This window comes from Euprymna scolopes, chromosome 36 (genome assembly GCF_053919585.1).
Source record: "Euprymna scolopes isolate OS-2025 chromosome 36, ASM5391958v1, whole genome shotgun sequence".
Taxonomy (NCBI): domain Eukaryota; kingdom Metazoa; phylum Mollusca; class Cephalopoda; order Sepiida; family Sepiolidae; genus Euprymna; species Euprymna scolopes.
The window spans coordinates 14,487,682-14,502,424 of NC_136517.1; the positions used below are offsets into that span (position 1 = coordinate 14,487,682).

A 14,743-nucleotide genomic window follows, 5' to 3' on the forward strand; every position below is an offset into this window, starting at 1 on the left:
TACCAATCGAGCTCCCTGAAAAGGGAGCAATCTAGATTGGGACAAAAATTTAAATTTCTCCTGTCTAGAAAGATCTTTTTTTTTGTCTCTTTTACTGACTCTGAACAGAATAGACGTAGTTACATCGGTTGGTCATAAAATCCATTGAACCAAATTGTTATAAAACCAAAAGTAATTGCTGTTAAGGTATAAATATTGTTTCAATCGCTATAAAATGACTCCAAATATAATGATATCAAACCTTATGTCTAGAATTCTTGTTCTAATTTGTATCAAAATCTAAAATCTATTACATGTTTTTGATTCTAGAAAAATGTCTAAAATTTAATCCTTAAGCTTAAGGGGTCTTAAGAAAGAATGTAAATTCAATGATATATATTAATAACTATGGATCAAATTCAATTATATATATATATATATATATATATATATATGTGTGTGTGTTTGTGTGTTATTTTATTTGTTTTTGTGATACATTTTGAATGAATTCAATTATTTATACGAAAGTGCATTTTAACCTAAATGCAAGTTGGGAATAATTTTCCCTTTGACCAATTTGGTACCCCCAAATGGGGAGCGGCATATATATTGTTTTTAAAATATAATTATCTACTGACATGTGTTTTGTAGCTAGATTCAGCCACTCTGATGAAAAGTAGACGACGAAACACCTCTCAGTGGATAATTATATTTTAAAAACTATATGTGTGTGTCTTTTGATATATAAAGATATACTTTTAATGTATATATTCAATAAAGGTTTTTTTTTTAATTGCCAAATTTATTTAAGCTCAATAAAAATGGGTCCTGAATATGACCTTCCGATGGTGAGGCCCCAGCTTGCGGGCTTTGGATAGTGTGAAACACCCCTTAATTGCCATTGCGCCTAGGTCCACTCTAACCCAGAATGGTAGTACCTGTTAGGGTCCCAACTATGGGTTAAATAGAAACCGACTTGAAAAAAAAAAACATATTCTATTAAAAAATTTTTCTTCAAAATCATTGGATTCGTCATTAAATAATCTGAAAAGGGTTGACATGCCGTAAAACAAAACCAACCAATAAAAATGGATTGCACTTTCAGAGCATGTGTATCATTTGTAAACAATTTCAATACCACAACTATATTTATATAGCATGTTATTTTATTGATTGTATGGTATGTCTTACACGTGTTTCATTGAATGGTATGGATTAATCATCTTTTTTTTCTTAAGGATTTATATGGGACTATGATGAGTTGTTTCGACAATCTATACCATTCAACGAAACACGTGTAAGACTGACCATACAACCAATAAAATAACATAAAAATACTTGTGGTATTGGAATTGTTTACAAATGATATATATTGAATTTTCAAATGAGAGGTTCCTGTCTTGCTTGCACTGTTGAATATCAGCCAGGATAGTTGCATTTCTGTGGTTCACTCTGTTTTCCAGAGTTGTAAATAAACACATGTAACTCACAGCGTTTTTTCTTTGGAAACTTTTATTTTGGCTTGACAAATGTGTACAGTTTTAATTCAAGATGGAGGAGTGGAAAAGTCAGATCACTACTCTATAGCCAGAAAGCCATGTTAAAGCTACCTCTGTTTCACTGTGTTAAAGCTACCTCTGTTCAACTGTGCTATACTCATTTTTTTTATATTGTCTGATTTAAATGCTGTTATATTGATTCGTTTGTTTTGTTCCTTTCCATGAAGCATCTTTCTCTTGGATTTTCTTTCTAAGTAAAAATGAGCGGCATTTAGGCATTCACAGACTCGGACTGTAAGCTTGGTTTCTGGGCTAACACATTGCTTTCACAAAGAGTCTAGAGAAACTTCCAATCTTCTTCACGGGTTATCTTGTACAAATTGGGAATCTGTATGAAATTTCAAACGGAACGCTTCATTTAATCCACTAGAGTAGCATGTTTTCGTTCCATCAAACATGACTGGTTAGAAGTCCGAAGTAATTTACAATTGTATTTTGAGTGTCACCTGTGCTAAGGATTGAACTTTCAGCCTGCAGAAGAGTGTAACTTACAACTTAATTTTACATGGGTTCTCGTGGGCAACTAAAGATCAGAGGTTACATCAACTAAAACGTTGTGAAAAATTACACTCAAGATGAGAACAGTAGTCCAAAGAATCCAAGTACGAATGATCAATCCTTATCTCAAAAATTCAGAAACATAGTGTTTTTTTCTTTTTTATTTTTTACATAGGCATCACCACTTAAGGCCCAGAGGCCACTCGAGGGTTAAAGAGTGTACAGTAGTCAATTGGACAATATAGTAATTGTTAGTAATGGAAATTTGGTAAATTTGTTAACTTAAGTGGAACGGCTCATCAAGAACTTGTTTACGTTGGACTTGTAGTCAGCTGGAAAGCAGGCAAATGGAAGACCGTTCCACAGGCATGCAGTTCTAAGAAAAAAATGAAATCTACCTTCCACTAGCAATGGCTGAAGTAATATGATAGACTAGACTGTCAACCTTAGTATAACAACTTATCTGGAAGAAAGAAATGTTTATTTACCTGCTCTTCCCATTGCAGCAAAGAGAGACACAAGGTCAGTTTATAGTGGAGAATCCGACTTTTCCAAATAGGTGTTCTGGGTGAGCGCAAAATTGGTCATGATTAACCTTGTTAGCATTTCTTTGTGAGGGTGCCTCAGGCAATCTAAAATAAATCAACCCTTTTCCCAAGCGCAGATGTATGCTACATATCAGAGGCGATTTACCAGGGTTTTCAAGACAGATTGTCTTCTCAGGAAGCAATTTTCTCAGACATACATTTGCATTTGGGAGAGGGGTTAGGGTTGTTATAATACTGGGTTTACCTTTTATCGTATCGGAAATGGGACATTTCAGCGTGTTGAGCGTTGACCACACCAGTTACATTTTTATGAAGATTTTATAACTTTTGTTTTAAAAATTAAAAAAAAAAAAAAAAACAATGTGAAAATATATCACTTTAACTGTTTTTAAGAAAAATCATGTTTTCCAAAACTCATTTGGGTTAATTATTTTCAGTTGTCAAAAAACAAAATATATAACAAATAAATGTTAAAAAAGAAAAGATGAGTTAATTTTCTACCTAACTGGATAAGTTTTTATTTAATGTCAAATATTTATTTGGTTTGAAAAACGAGTAATCTTGAACGCTGCCAGAGAACAAGGAAAGATGGCCGCAATGTCTTTGAACACTCGATAACCATTTCAAAATAAGAAATAAAACCAAGTGGTAGTAGAAACCCACTCAATAAATGTCACGGTAACATTTATTGGGTGGGTTTCTACCACCATTTTGTTTTGTTTGGAAGTGATTATCGAGTTTTCAAAGACATCACTGCAATCTTTTCTTGTTCTCTGGCAGCATTCAAAGTTACTCATCTTTCGAACCAAATAAACATTATACATTAAATAAAAACACTAAAACTTATTAAGTTAGGTAGAAAAGTAACTTATCTTGCCTTTGGTAACATTTATTTGTTATATATTTGTTTTTTGATATCTTTTTTGGTATAGTGAAACAAACTCAAAAACAATATGAAAATATGATCTTGTTGTCTACGATTGAGTGTTGTCTGTTTTTGTGTTGTGTTTTAAATAAACACGGTTATTTTTAAGTTCTTTTTCGAATTAAGAAAAACAATATGAAAAATATAATCTCGTTGTTGGAGACTGAATGTTGCTGCCTTTTTGTGCCTTAAATAAACACAATTCAAAGTTTTTAATGTTTATATTACCTTAACTGTTTTTTTAAGGAAAAATCATGATTTTGCAAAACTTTTCTTAGTTATTTTATAAATTTTTGAAGGATTAAAACCTTTAAGTTTTTTTAATCAAGAAAAACAATATGAAAATGTAATCTCGTTGTTTGTTTTTGTGTTGTTTTATATTTAAAACACGATTATTTTAAAGTTTTTTTTTGTTTTTTTTTAAATCAAATTAAATTTTTGTTTTTTATAATTTTTCTTTCAATTTTATTCAAAGAAAAAAATCTTCGTTTACTGAATTAAAAAAAAAAAAAAAACTTTGACTATAATGATGAAGCATTAATTTGACATCGAATCGGCTACGCCGAAACATACTAAACTTTATCATATCAGATATTTTAATTCATTTTTTTTCCCAGATTCTAACTGTTCCATTTAAGTCAAAGCAATATTATGATTTCCAATCTCTCTCTCTCTCTCTCTCTCTCTCTCTCTCTCTCTCTCTCTCTCTCTCTCTCTCTCTCCATTGTATCTTGTTGAACTCGGGGAATCAGCACAGAATCTTTTATTTAATCCATGGGGTTAGCACATTCTCGTTCCATCAACCATAACCGGGTAAAAGTCATAAGTAATTCGCAATTATATTTTGATTGTCACTTGCACTGAGTATTGAACCTTCAACCTCCAGAAAAGTGTACAGCCGAATTTTAACTTTATCCACTATGCCACAGGCCCTTGCCATCTTCAATGAAATAAACCTGAAAATCGGAGGTTAAATCAACCAAAATGTTATAATAACCACCAAGATGAAAATTATATGAATTTTATGTTTATTATTTAACATTTTATTATAAGAAAATCTACCCTTATGTATATTTCTTATGTATATTCCTTAATATATATTTTGACTAAAATTAACACCTGTAAAATTTATTTTTTGATGGAATACCTCCAATAAAGATGGTTAAAATATCCTTATTCCACCGAGTTTATAAGAATGCAAAATTCTTCTCTTCAGAGGAAAGAAATGAGTTAGCAAATTATATAAGTAACAGAACTAAAAATTTGTTGGTTTTAGCATTTTATGAAACTGCATTGTATGATGGTGGTCATAGAATTCAAAATAATGTTTGTAGAATGTTTTCAAGATGAATAAAGAGTAGAAAAAGAAAAAACAAACCAGAATGGGTCAAATTAATTTTCAATAAGAGTTATCTTACTAATATATATATATATATATATATATATATATATATATATATATATATATATATAGTAAGTTATAAAATATATATGACGATTAAGCTACACTGAATATTCCGCATTTCATCCACTCTAAGACTCTTCAGGCTTATGCGCATAAGCCTGAAGAGTCTTAGAGTGGATGAAACGCGGAATATTCAGTGTAGCTTAATCGCCATATATATTTTATAACTTACTAACTCTACCTACATATTGAGCACTTTTGAAGTAAATACTTAAAGTTTACGCATAAATTTATACTTTCGTATGTTAATTTTATGTGAGTAAATGAAGTAGTTATATATAATAGGAAAATCTTATTATTGAAAATTAATTCAAATTTTCAAAAAAAAAACATTAAAAATCTATAAAGAAGGTATACAGAGATTTTAATTTTCTGACAAGGAGTACAAATAAACTTGAGTCGAAAAAAAATGCAATTCTTCTTATCAGAGGGAAGAGGTTTGCAAAATATGCAATAAATTTTTTTCATTAAAAGAAACTACAAATATGAATTGAATGATATTTGCATAAAAAAAAGTTTTTTTAACTGAAAGTTTATAAGGATTCATAATGATTATGAAAACAGGAACAATAGAAAAAAAATTCTATGCAGAACAGTTTCGCATCACATTGATGTCGCCTTATAAAGATAGTCATGATATAATGATTCTAAACTTTATATCAACAATTCTTCGAATTTTTGTTAAAATTCATTAAGGGGTTTTAAGAACAAATTGAAATTCAAGAAATCTTAATCGTCGTCTCATGATTAAATTTAATGTAAATGTAAAATTTTAATCTGTTAATTTTAAACTTGTTCTGTCAATATTATGTCAACTTTAAAACTGAAATTCTAAATATTATTTACTCATGTCTAATTCCTAATGTTAATGTTTCCAATATTTCTGTGAACTGAACCTGCTACCTCAACTGTTCTACAGCTACTAGCCTAAGAACTCTCTAATTTCTAAGTTTGGATAGAAACAAGAAATTAAAAAGACTAAAATGATTATGTGCAGTAGACATAATGAAACAGTTCATGTTGATTTAATGTATGTAATGTAATCGACCATTAAAAATAAATTTGATAAAAAACAGGTTTCATTTTTAACAAAATCTGTTGACTTTATCTTATTCTTTTGTTTTCTTTTTTTTTATTTTCAGCTCCGGATGATACCGTTGTTCCTGAAACTGAAAACGAAGGCTGCGAGAAGAAACCGCCAGATAGGTAAGTAACAGTTTGTAGGCTGTTTTTAATTGTGGACTATTATACTTCGGTTTTTAAATAATGTCAGTCATCAGAAGAGAATATGCACTCTTCCAGGATGAACCTCTCGGTAGCTATTTATGTGTATCATCCCCCTCACTGATGTGAGGTCCTATTATCTGAATTGCAAGCACTAAACGGACTGTTCAAATCAATAAAAATGGACGTTCAATAATTTAGTGGCTTCTGTTTTAGTTAACATATATAATATGTATATGTGACTTTTATAATAAAGCTGTATTTCTGTTTTTTTTCTCACATTTTTTCAAGGCAAAAAAAAAAGATATACAAAAACCTTGTTTGTGAGCAACTATGTGAATTACATGATGTGGATGACTTTGGCATTGTTAAGTCTTGAGCCTCAAACCATCAGCTTACAATGAATTTGATGAATAAGCAATGCAATTTTCATTTAATTAAATCTGACCTTGGATGTCTACAAAACAAAAGAAGATTGTGCCAAGCCGAATGTGTTAGATGACAAGTGGAATGAACGGAATATTTTTATCAATTCAACTTTGATTGTATTTGAAAAAGATGAACTCAGAAATCGAAATTATGAATGAAAATAGAATGGAAAGAAAAGAATTGAAATAGGTTGTTATAAGTAAAAGAGAATATGATCACACTCAGTAATACTATATAACCCTTAGTTGGAAAGAGAGACTAATTTTGGATTTTGTCTTTTTTTTTTTCTTCTTTTTTTTTAATATAGACTTGACTTCGCAAACTCAGTTTTTGTATTCAAGCAATTTAACTCAATGAGTGATCATTATATGCAGTAGCGTCCAAAAGTTAGGAATGTTCGATCATTTTTTTTTTAATGACTTCTAACTTTATCTATGAAAAAGGAAAAAAGTTTTTCGTGAATGTTCCAATGTTTAATAATGGTAGTTAAATAAAAAATATATTAGTTTTTTACATATAAATAAATTTAATTAAATTACAGGTGTCTAAAAGTTAAAGAATGCGGAAAATTAATACAATTTTTATCAATTTTAATAACAACTTAACAAAATGTTGACTCCGAATATTCGAAAAAGCTATCTATACAAGAAAGACAGCTTCTTTTTGACCGTTATGATGAAAAAACGTTCATAGAGGAGATTGCTAAAATATTGAAGAGGTCTAAAAGCATTGTTTTTCGGGTTATTGAAAATAGAAAAGGTTTACCATTTACTGAAAAGAAAAAATCGGGCCGACCCTGGATAATAATTAAGAGGTGGGGATAGAAAAATCACTTGATCATCTTGTTCTGATTGCTTTAAAAATGCGGCTTCGATATCCCGAGATTTTACGTCCGAAACTGGACAAAAAAATTCCCGACAAACGATATCACGAAGATTAAACGAAGTTAGATTATTTTCAAGAAGACCATGCTCAAAGCCTTTAATTTCTATTAAAAATAAAATGGCCAGATTGTTATTCGCCAAAAAACATTTGTTTTGGGAAGAAAAGAATGGGGAAAAATTCATTTTAGTGATGAATCTAAATTCACTCTTTTCGGATCAGACAAAAAACCACATGTCAGAAGAAAAAAAGGAGAAAGACTGTCCCCTAAGTGCGTTAAAAGTACAGTAAAATTTGGAGGGGGCAGTATAATGGTATGGGGTATGATATCTTCAAAAGGAATTGGCCCCCTTGTGAGGATTCATGAAAAAATTAATGCCCTAATGTACAGAGAATTGATTAGAGAACATGTGGTTCCTAATCTTTCTGATTCTGATATCTTTATGCAAGACAACGCTCTGTGCCATAAAGCAAAAATAGTTTTAAGAGCTAAATAGATCCAATATTTGCCTTATGGATTGGCCAGCTCAGAGCCCCGACCTGAATCCAATTGAAAATGTTTGGGAAATTATTGGTGATAAGATCACAGAAAAAAAACCCTCAAAATCGAGAAGATTTATGGGAATGTATAAAAAAGTCCTGAAATAATATCTCACCTATAATATGTGAATGATTAGTTCTGTCTTGCAGCAAAAGATGCCAAAGTGATAGAAAACAAGGGGCTTTTCACTAAATACTGAAAGGATTCTTAATTTTTTTCATTAATAATTTCCCCCCATTCCTTAATTTTTGTAATTTAATTAAATGTATTTTTATGTAAAAAAACTAATATGTATTCAAAATCAAAAATAAAAAAAATTATTTTTTATTTAACTACCATTATTAAACATTGGAAAATTCACCAAAAATTTTTTTTTCCTTTTTCATAGATAAAGTTAGAAGTCATTAAAAAAAAAAAATGCAGATTAGGAGCTCATATTCTTTGCAGCAGCTTTGGCAATGTCATCAATGTATTTGTTCCGATTCATGTTGTCTGTGAATGTTAGGCCAAGGAGTTTAAAAGATGGGTTTTCAGGTAGGGTGTTATTTGTTATGGCAATCGTTGAGAATGCTTTTTTTCTAGTTGTTAAAGGAAAGACGCTTAGTCTTAGTAGCATTAAATATTACCAGTCATTTACGTCCCATTCCGCTACAGACTGAAGGTCATTTTCTAAGGTTTCTTCCCTTGCCATGGATATGTGTACATTCGTTTTTCCTTCATGTCTATTCTAGAGCATGGTATCACCAGCAAATATACACATCTCAGATACAATTTTATCAGGAAGGTCATTTATGAATATCAGGAATAATAAAGGTCCAAGGATCAAGCCTTTGGGATATACCTGCATTAATATTATGTTGTAATCTCACCGTCAGTGCGATAAATGTCCTAACTTGATAAATATAGTAAACATATATATATATAATGACTAGATCACTTACCAGGGAAAGTAATTTGGTTTACCCATACTGTAGGAACGTCTCTGAAATGGCTGTTATGTCTTCAGCATGGCAACCAGCTCCCCAGGTGTTAAACACGATAAAACAATAGGCAAACCTCTTCTTACATCAACAGGTTGATGTGGTGTTGGCTACGTCTGATGGTGGGTCTCATGTCAAGTGCTCAACGTCATTAGGCGTCATTAATGCTGGAATTGAATCGTGTATAAAATGAGTGAACAATGGATTTTTTATAAAAAAGTTTTTATTTTTTATTTTTTACGTTTCAAGAAGCATTTTAAGAACTTGAGAGTTGAGCTGACATGTGACTGTCTGCGACGAGTCACATGTCACACTTCTAAACGCAATTCCAAATCTTTCACTTGTAGTGACAACAAGCAAGAGAGATGGAAGGAGAGGGAAAGGAGGAGAGATCGATACATATTAAAAACAAAGACAAAAATGTTGCCAATCCCGGGTGTCAGTCAAGTGGATCTGACCTATTACACCTGTCAACCTCGATTGCTTTGACACAGCTAAGATTTTATAAACATCTGAGCTAATCAAATTTGATTGACAACAAGCTCCGAAGTTGCCATGTTTATAATAACGTAATTTACGTGTAAGGCAAGTATAAGTTTTTTTAAACGCAAGGAATTCAGGTTCTTTATTATTGTGCTACATATCAATACTCGTAGTTGTTTTGAATATTAATGCTTAGGAAAAAAGGAAAAAAAAAAAAAAGGAAAAAAAAACTAATGGTTTTTCTATCAAATTTCCAGAATGGCTTCTGTCTTTTCTGTTAGTTTGTTTATTTTATGGTCTTCTTTTTCGAAGAGTTCTAAAAATGCAATAACAGCTGTGAATATTTACACAAGGTTAGAATCCCAGCAGAAGAAATCAGTAATTTCATTGGCCTTTTTAGATTTCTTAAACAAACAGTAACTGCAGACGCCATCTAACTTTAGAGGAAAACACAAACTGACACTTAAAGTAAACCATTTGACAGTATGAACTGAATGGTGCGGCTCAATAACTTGTCTCAGGTTTATTGTTGAAAAGAAGAAAAAAAAAATGGCTGCTCATTCACTTATTAATTAATTCCCCCCCACCCCCACCAATTCATTTATTTCATTTCTCCCACATAAACATTGATGTTTGGTACTCCAAAATCACACCGGATTATTTTGATTAAAAATTTATAATCAAATAAGTGTTGAAAGAAAATCTAGAAAAGTTTTGTAGAAATTTTTATTTTAAATAACTTCTTATATATATATATATATATATATATATATATATATATATATATATAATAGGTATTCAAATAATTGCTTTGAATTTTTTTTCCATACAAATTTTTCACAAAGAAAAAATAAAGCAATTATTTGAATTCTTATTTTTGTAAAAATAAAATATTAAAAAAAAAATAGTTAACATATTAATTTTTTCTGAAAGAAAAAAATTCAATGTAACTATTTGTATACTTACTTTTATAAGAGAAATTATTTCAAACAAATTATTCTTATTGTAAAATTATTTATTAAAAATTATTTAAAATATAATTTTTGCAAAATCAAAATAATTATCTAAAATACTTATTTTTTACGTAAAAAAATATTTAAAATGAAATTTTGTACAAAACTTTTCCTGTTTTTTTTTTTTTGTTGGGGGGGGGGGGTTAAACACTTATTTGATTACTTATTTTTTAAGCAAAGCGAATTTTTTTTTTATTTAAATCTGCTACCAATTCTGAACTAACACTATTCTACAAACTTTGGGTGTTATTCTGGAATGCCAAATATTTTTGAATGTTCATTAAAAATATTTTTTGTATTCAGTTTTCAAATTTTCACAAAACATTAATTTCATCTTTTCTACACCTACAAATTCCATTTTTGTGGTTTCCCATACATTTTTATTCTGTTTTTGGGCCCTATTTCTCTTGTACTCCTTTGTTTTATTCTCTTTCACTCCTTTCCCTGAAAACAATATTGAGCTTGGTCAGTATTTAGACAGGTGACTTTTTCAGAATACCAGATATTGTAAGCAAATAGTACAGTCAGGTGTATACATTAGTTTAAACCTTGCTGGAAATATAACCACGACAGTCTATCACCTTGCGAATGACATTCTGGTCAGATCCCAAACTTATGCAGAGCAAAAAAGGTTGTTGTTCAAACTTTGAACAACCGAAAATTATCAATAGAATTCACAGACACGTGTTTCGCCATTTTACATCTCGCTTTCACCTCTGGACTTGTTCCCTTGGTATGTGCTATTTCTGAAATCACTTTTTCCTGTCGATTGCAATATGATACTGGTCCTGTGCAGTTTTAGGTCTGCTCTCTTTGAAAAGGGGTTTGTTTTCTCTCTTTGAGAAGGGGTTAGTTTCAAGCTAATCGCCTGAGGCATCCTTACTAGGAAATGCCACCAGGGCTGCCCAGGCACTTTTGTAGCTCAGAGTGCTCCTCCTTGGGGGTGCTGACTCTTCAACTTCAATCCTACTTTCTAACCCTTGTGTCGCATTTCTCACTATACGAGAGATATAAATAAATATCCATCAGCCATTGCTGAATCTAGTGAAATTCAAAACCACAATCCCAATGATTGAAGTCTGGTGCCCGTATTTCATAAATATAGATGCTCCCCCATATGAGGGCATCACACTGGTTAAAAGGAAATTTTCCCTCCTTAGCATTTAGGTAAATGTTTTCAAATAAAAAGATATTTGAATATGTTTAAATGCAAAAGCAACAAAAATGACAACATTTATATAAGTGATGTGTGTGTGTGTATGTATATATATATATATATATATATATATATATATATATATATATATATATATATATATATATTAGTGAGCTTTCATGATCTAGCCACTGGGGGTTACGGTTTCAAATTTTGCTAGATTCAGCCACGCTGATGAATTCTAAAACTGTGAAACACATGTCCACAGATAATTATCTATTCTATAAAGGTCAATTTTCTATGTGTATTTGTATGTCCATCTAAAACTTAAAAAGTACAAAAGAAACACCCACAAATTTTATATTTTCTTGATCGGCATTGTCCAGGATGATTAATCATTCTTTAGTCCTAAACTGGAGCAGAACGTGCCAGAAAGGGTCGGTTTCCAAGACATTTTATATACTAATTAAAGAGAAGTAACTGATTTTTTTTTTTTTATCAAGGAGTTACGTCTTTTACGTTGGCTGATCCTATATCTATATAAAGGTGTTGTCTGTATATGTGTGTCTCCAGAGAGAGGAATGGGCTTGGCAGAGAAGAAAGAAGGTAGGGAGAAGGAAATTGGGTAAGGGGGAAAGATTAATACATAAAATGTCTTGAAAACTGACCCCCTCCTAACATGTTCTGCTCCAGTTTTGGATCAAAGAGAGTCGCCAACTGGATAGGTCCCACACTGTCAGCTAGGTTTCAACCTATGTGCCATCAACGAAATGTTGCATCCCTCTACCTGTTTTACAAGTATTTTAATGGTGGGTGCTCTGACAAACTACAAGCCCTTGTACCCCTGAGACGTAACATAAATACCTCGACAAATCTGACACGCAGCAAAATCCCACCCCTACACAGGAGAGATTCCCAGGTGCCAGAAAGCCTTCTACTCTAATAGTTTCTTCCCCAGAACTTTGGAATTCATTTCTGGGTTCCTGCTTCCCTGACTGTACTGACATGCAGAAGTTCAAGTGTTATGTAAACAGACATCTTGCTGCTCAACTCCCCTACACAGTATCCCTGCAATTTATATCCCAGATAGTAGTCCCCTACACCGAAGTGGTACTGTGCCTTGTTTAAAGTGAAAATGAAAAAAAAAAAAATAATAAAAAAAAAAGAGATAAAGAAATAAAAAAAAGTTTTAATGGAAGTTATGTTACACTTTTGTCCGAGACAACATCGGGTAGCCCTGCTGCGTCATTTATTTAGAGAGAGTAGGTTGAGATAAAATCACAGCATTATTTATATCAGTTCCAAGATGAACAAGTATTTGGCATACGGTCGTTTCTAAGATATAACGGCCTCCTTTCAATCTCTAGATACAATGGATACCCCATGTAAGTATACCTGTGCAGTGAAGCAAGGGTTATACAATCTCCAACTAGTTGCACAACCAGGGTTTGAGTGTCCACCTTACTATTCAATTCTGAAGGGATGATTTTTACTTTTCCAAAAGTTATTAAGTGAAAGCATGTAGCAACTTGGTATGCTCTACTTCCGACATACGTGCATATGAAGCATGTTTCAAAAGTAAAGCCTCCTATTTTCTTTTTTGCCCCAAAAGTTGAAGAGCTACGAGGACAGGAGTAGAACAATTGAAATGAGGTGATGGATGCATAACTGCAATTTGCAATCTCCTCGACATCCATTCAAGCAGGATAACAAAAATAGGAAGCATTACTTTTGAAATGCTCCTTATATGTATACATGTATATGTATAAAATAAAATACGTATCAAGCGCGCTTGAAAGCCAAATACAACGTAATATTAGGAAAATAAACAAATATTTTACTTGTTTGAAATTTATCACAAATATATTTCAGAGGTATCCTCCATATTCAGTGTGTTTTTCTTTTCTTCTTCCTTGCCATGTTGTAACTTTGGAGCAAGAAGTATATTTGTAAAGAGCCGCGCGTTGTTTCTAGCGATTGTATTTTGAATTGTTTGAACTTGGCTTATTTGGCTTTCAAGCGCACTTGATGCGTATTTTATTTTATTCAAATTAAAACGTTTCTATATGAACTCTCATTCTTTGACATATATATATATATATATATATATATATATATATATATATATATATATATGATTGTGATGACGACGGATACTGATGTCATGAGTTTGATCCTAAGCTATGCTGATGACGGCTTAAAGCTAGAAACCTGCATGTCCATAGGTATACTTTTATGCACGTAATAATATTTAATAATAAAAATAAATAAATATGTCCCATAAAATATAAGGGCGATTATATTTTTATGTATGTATATATATATAGAGAGAAAGAGAGATGTTATTTGTTTTTGCGACACGTTTTGAATGAATTCAATTATTTATACGAAAATGCATTTTTACCTAAATGCGAGTTGGGAATAATTTTCCCTTTTACCAGTTTGGTACCTCCACATGGGGAGCGGCATATATATTGTTTTTAAAATATAATTATCCATTGACACATGTTTTGTCGTCTACGATTCATCAGAGTGGCTAGATCTAACGAGATTCGAAATCGGGACCCCATGTTAAGAAACCCTAACTCCTACCACTGGACCAGTCGTGCAAGATGGTCCAGTGGTAGAAGTTTAGGCTTCTTACCATGGGGTCCTGATTTCTAATCTCGCTAAATTCAGCCACTCTGATGAGTCGTAGACGATACATGTGTCAGTGGATAATTATATTTTTTAAAAACAATATATATACATGTGTGTGTGTGTGTGTGTGTGTGTGTGTGTGTGTGTGTGTGTGTGTGTGTGCATAACAAAAAGAGGCTTATAGCTTTTTAATAAACCGCTAAGGTAGCAAAAAAAAAAAAAAGATAAAATAAGTGTTTTGAAATTGTTAATATTGTTAGAAAAATGCCAACAACAAATCTTATATATATATATAAGTGGTGACCACCGTGTAAAAAAAAATAAATAAATAAATATATATATATATATATATATATATATATATATATATATATATATACTTTAAGTTGAATTCACAATTTTTGAAAACACCTTTTATTTT

The 14,743-nt window shown here is 31.4% G+C and overlaps 1 protein-coding gene across 8 annotated transcripts in view; it reads left to right on the forward strand.

Moving 5' to 3' along the window:
• LOC145260350 (uncharacterized) overlaps positions 1-14,743 on the forward strand; it is a 359,041-nt gene that overhangs the window by 227,512 nt on the left and 116,786 nt on the right. For all 8 annotated transcript variants that reach the window (XM_080118276.1, XM_080118279.1, XM_080118282.1 and 5 more), the window contains exon 2: positions 6,117-6,180. In XM_080118276.1, coding sequence (XP_079974402.1) covers positions 6,117-6,180 — 64 coding nt within the window. The remainder of the gene's footprint in view (positions 1-6,116; positions 6,181-14,743) is intronic.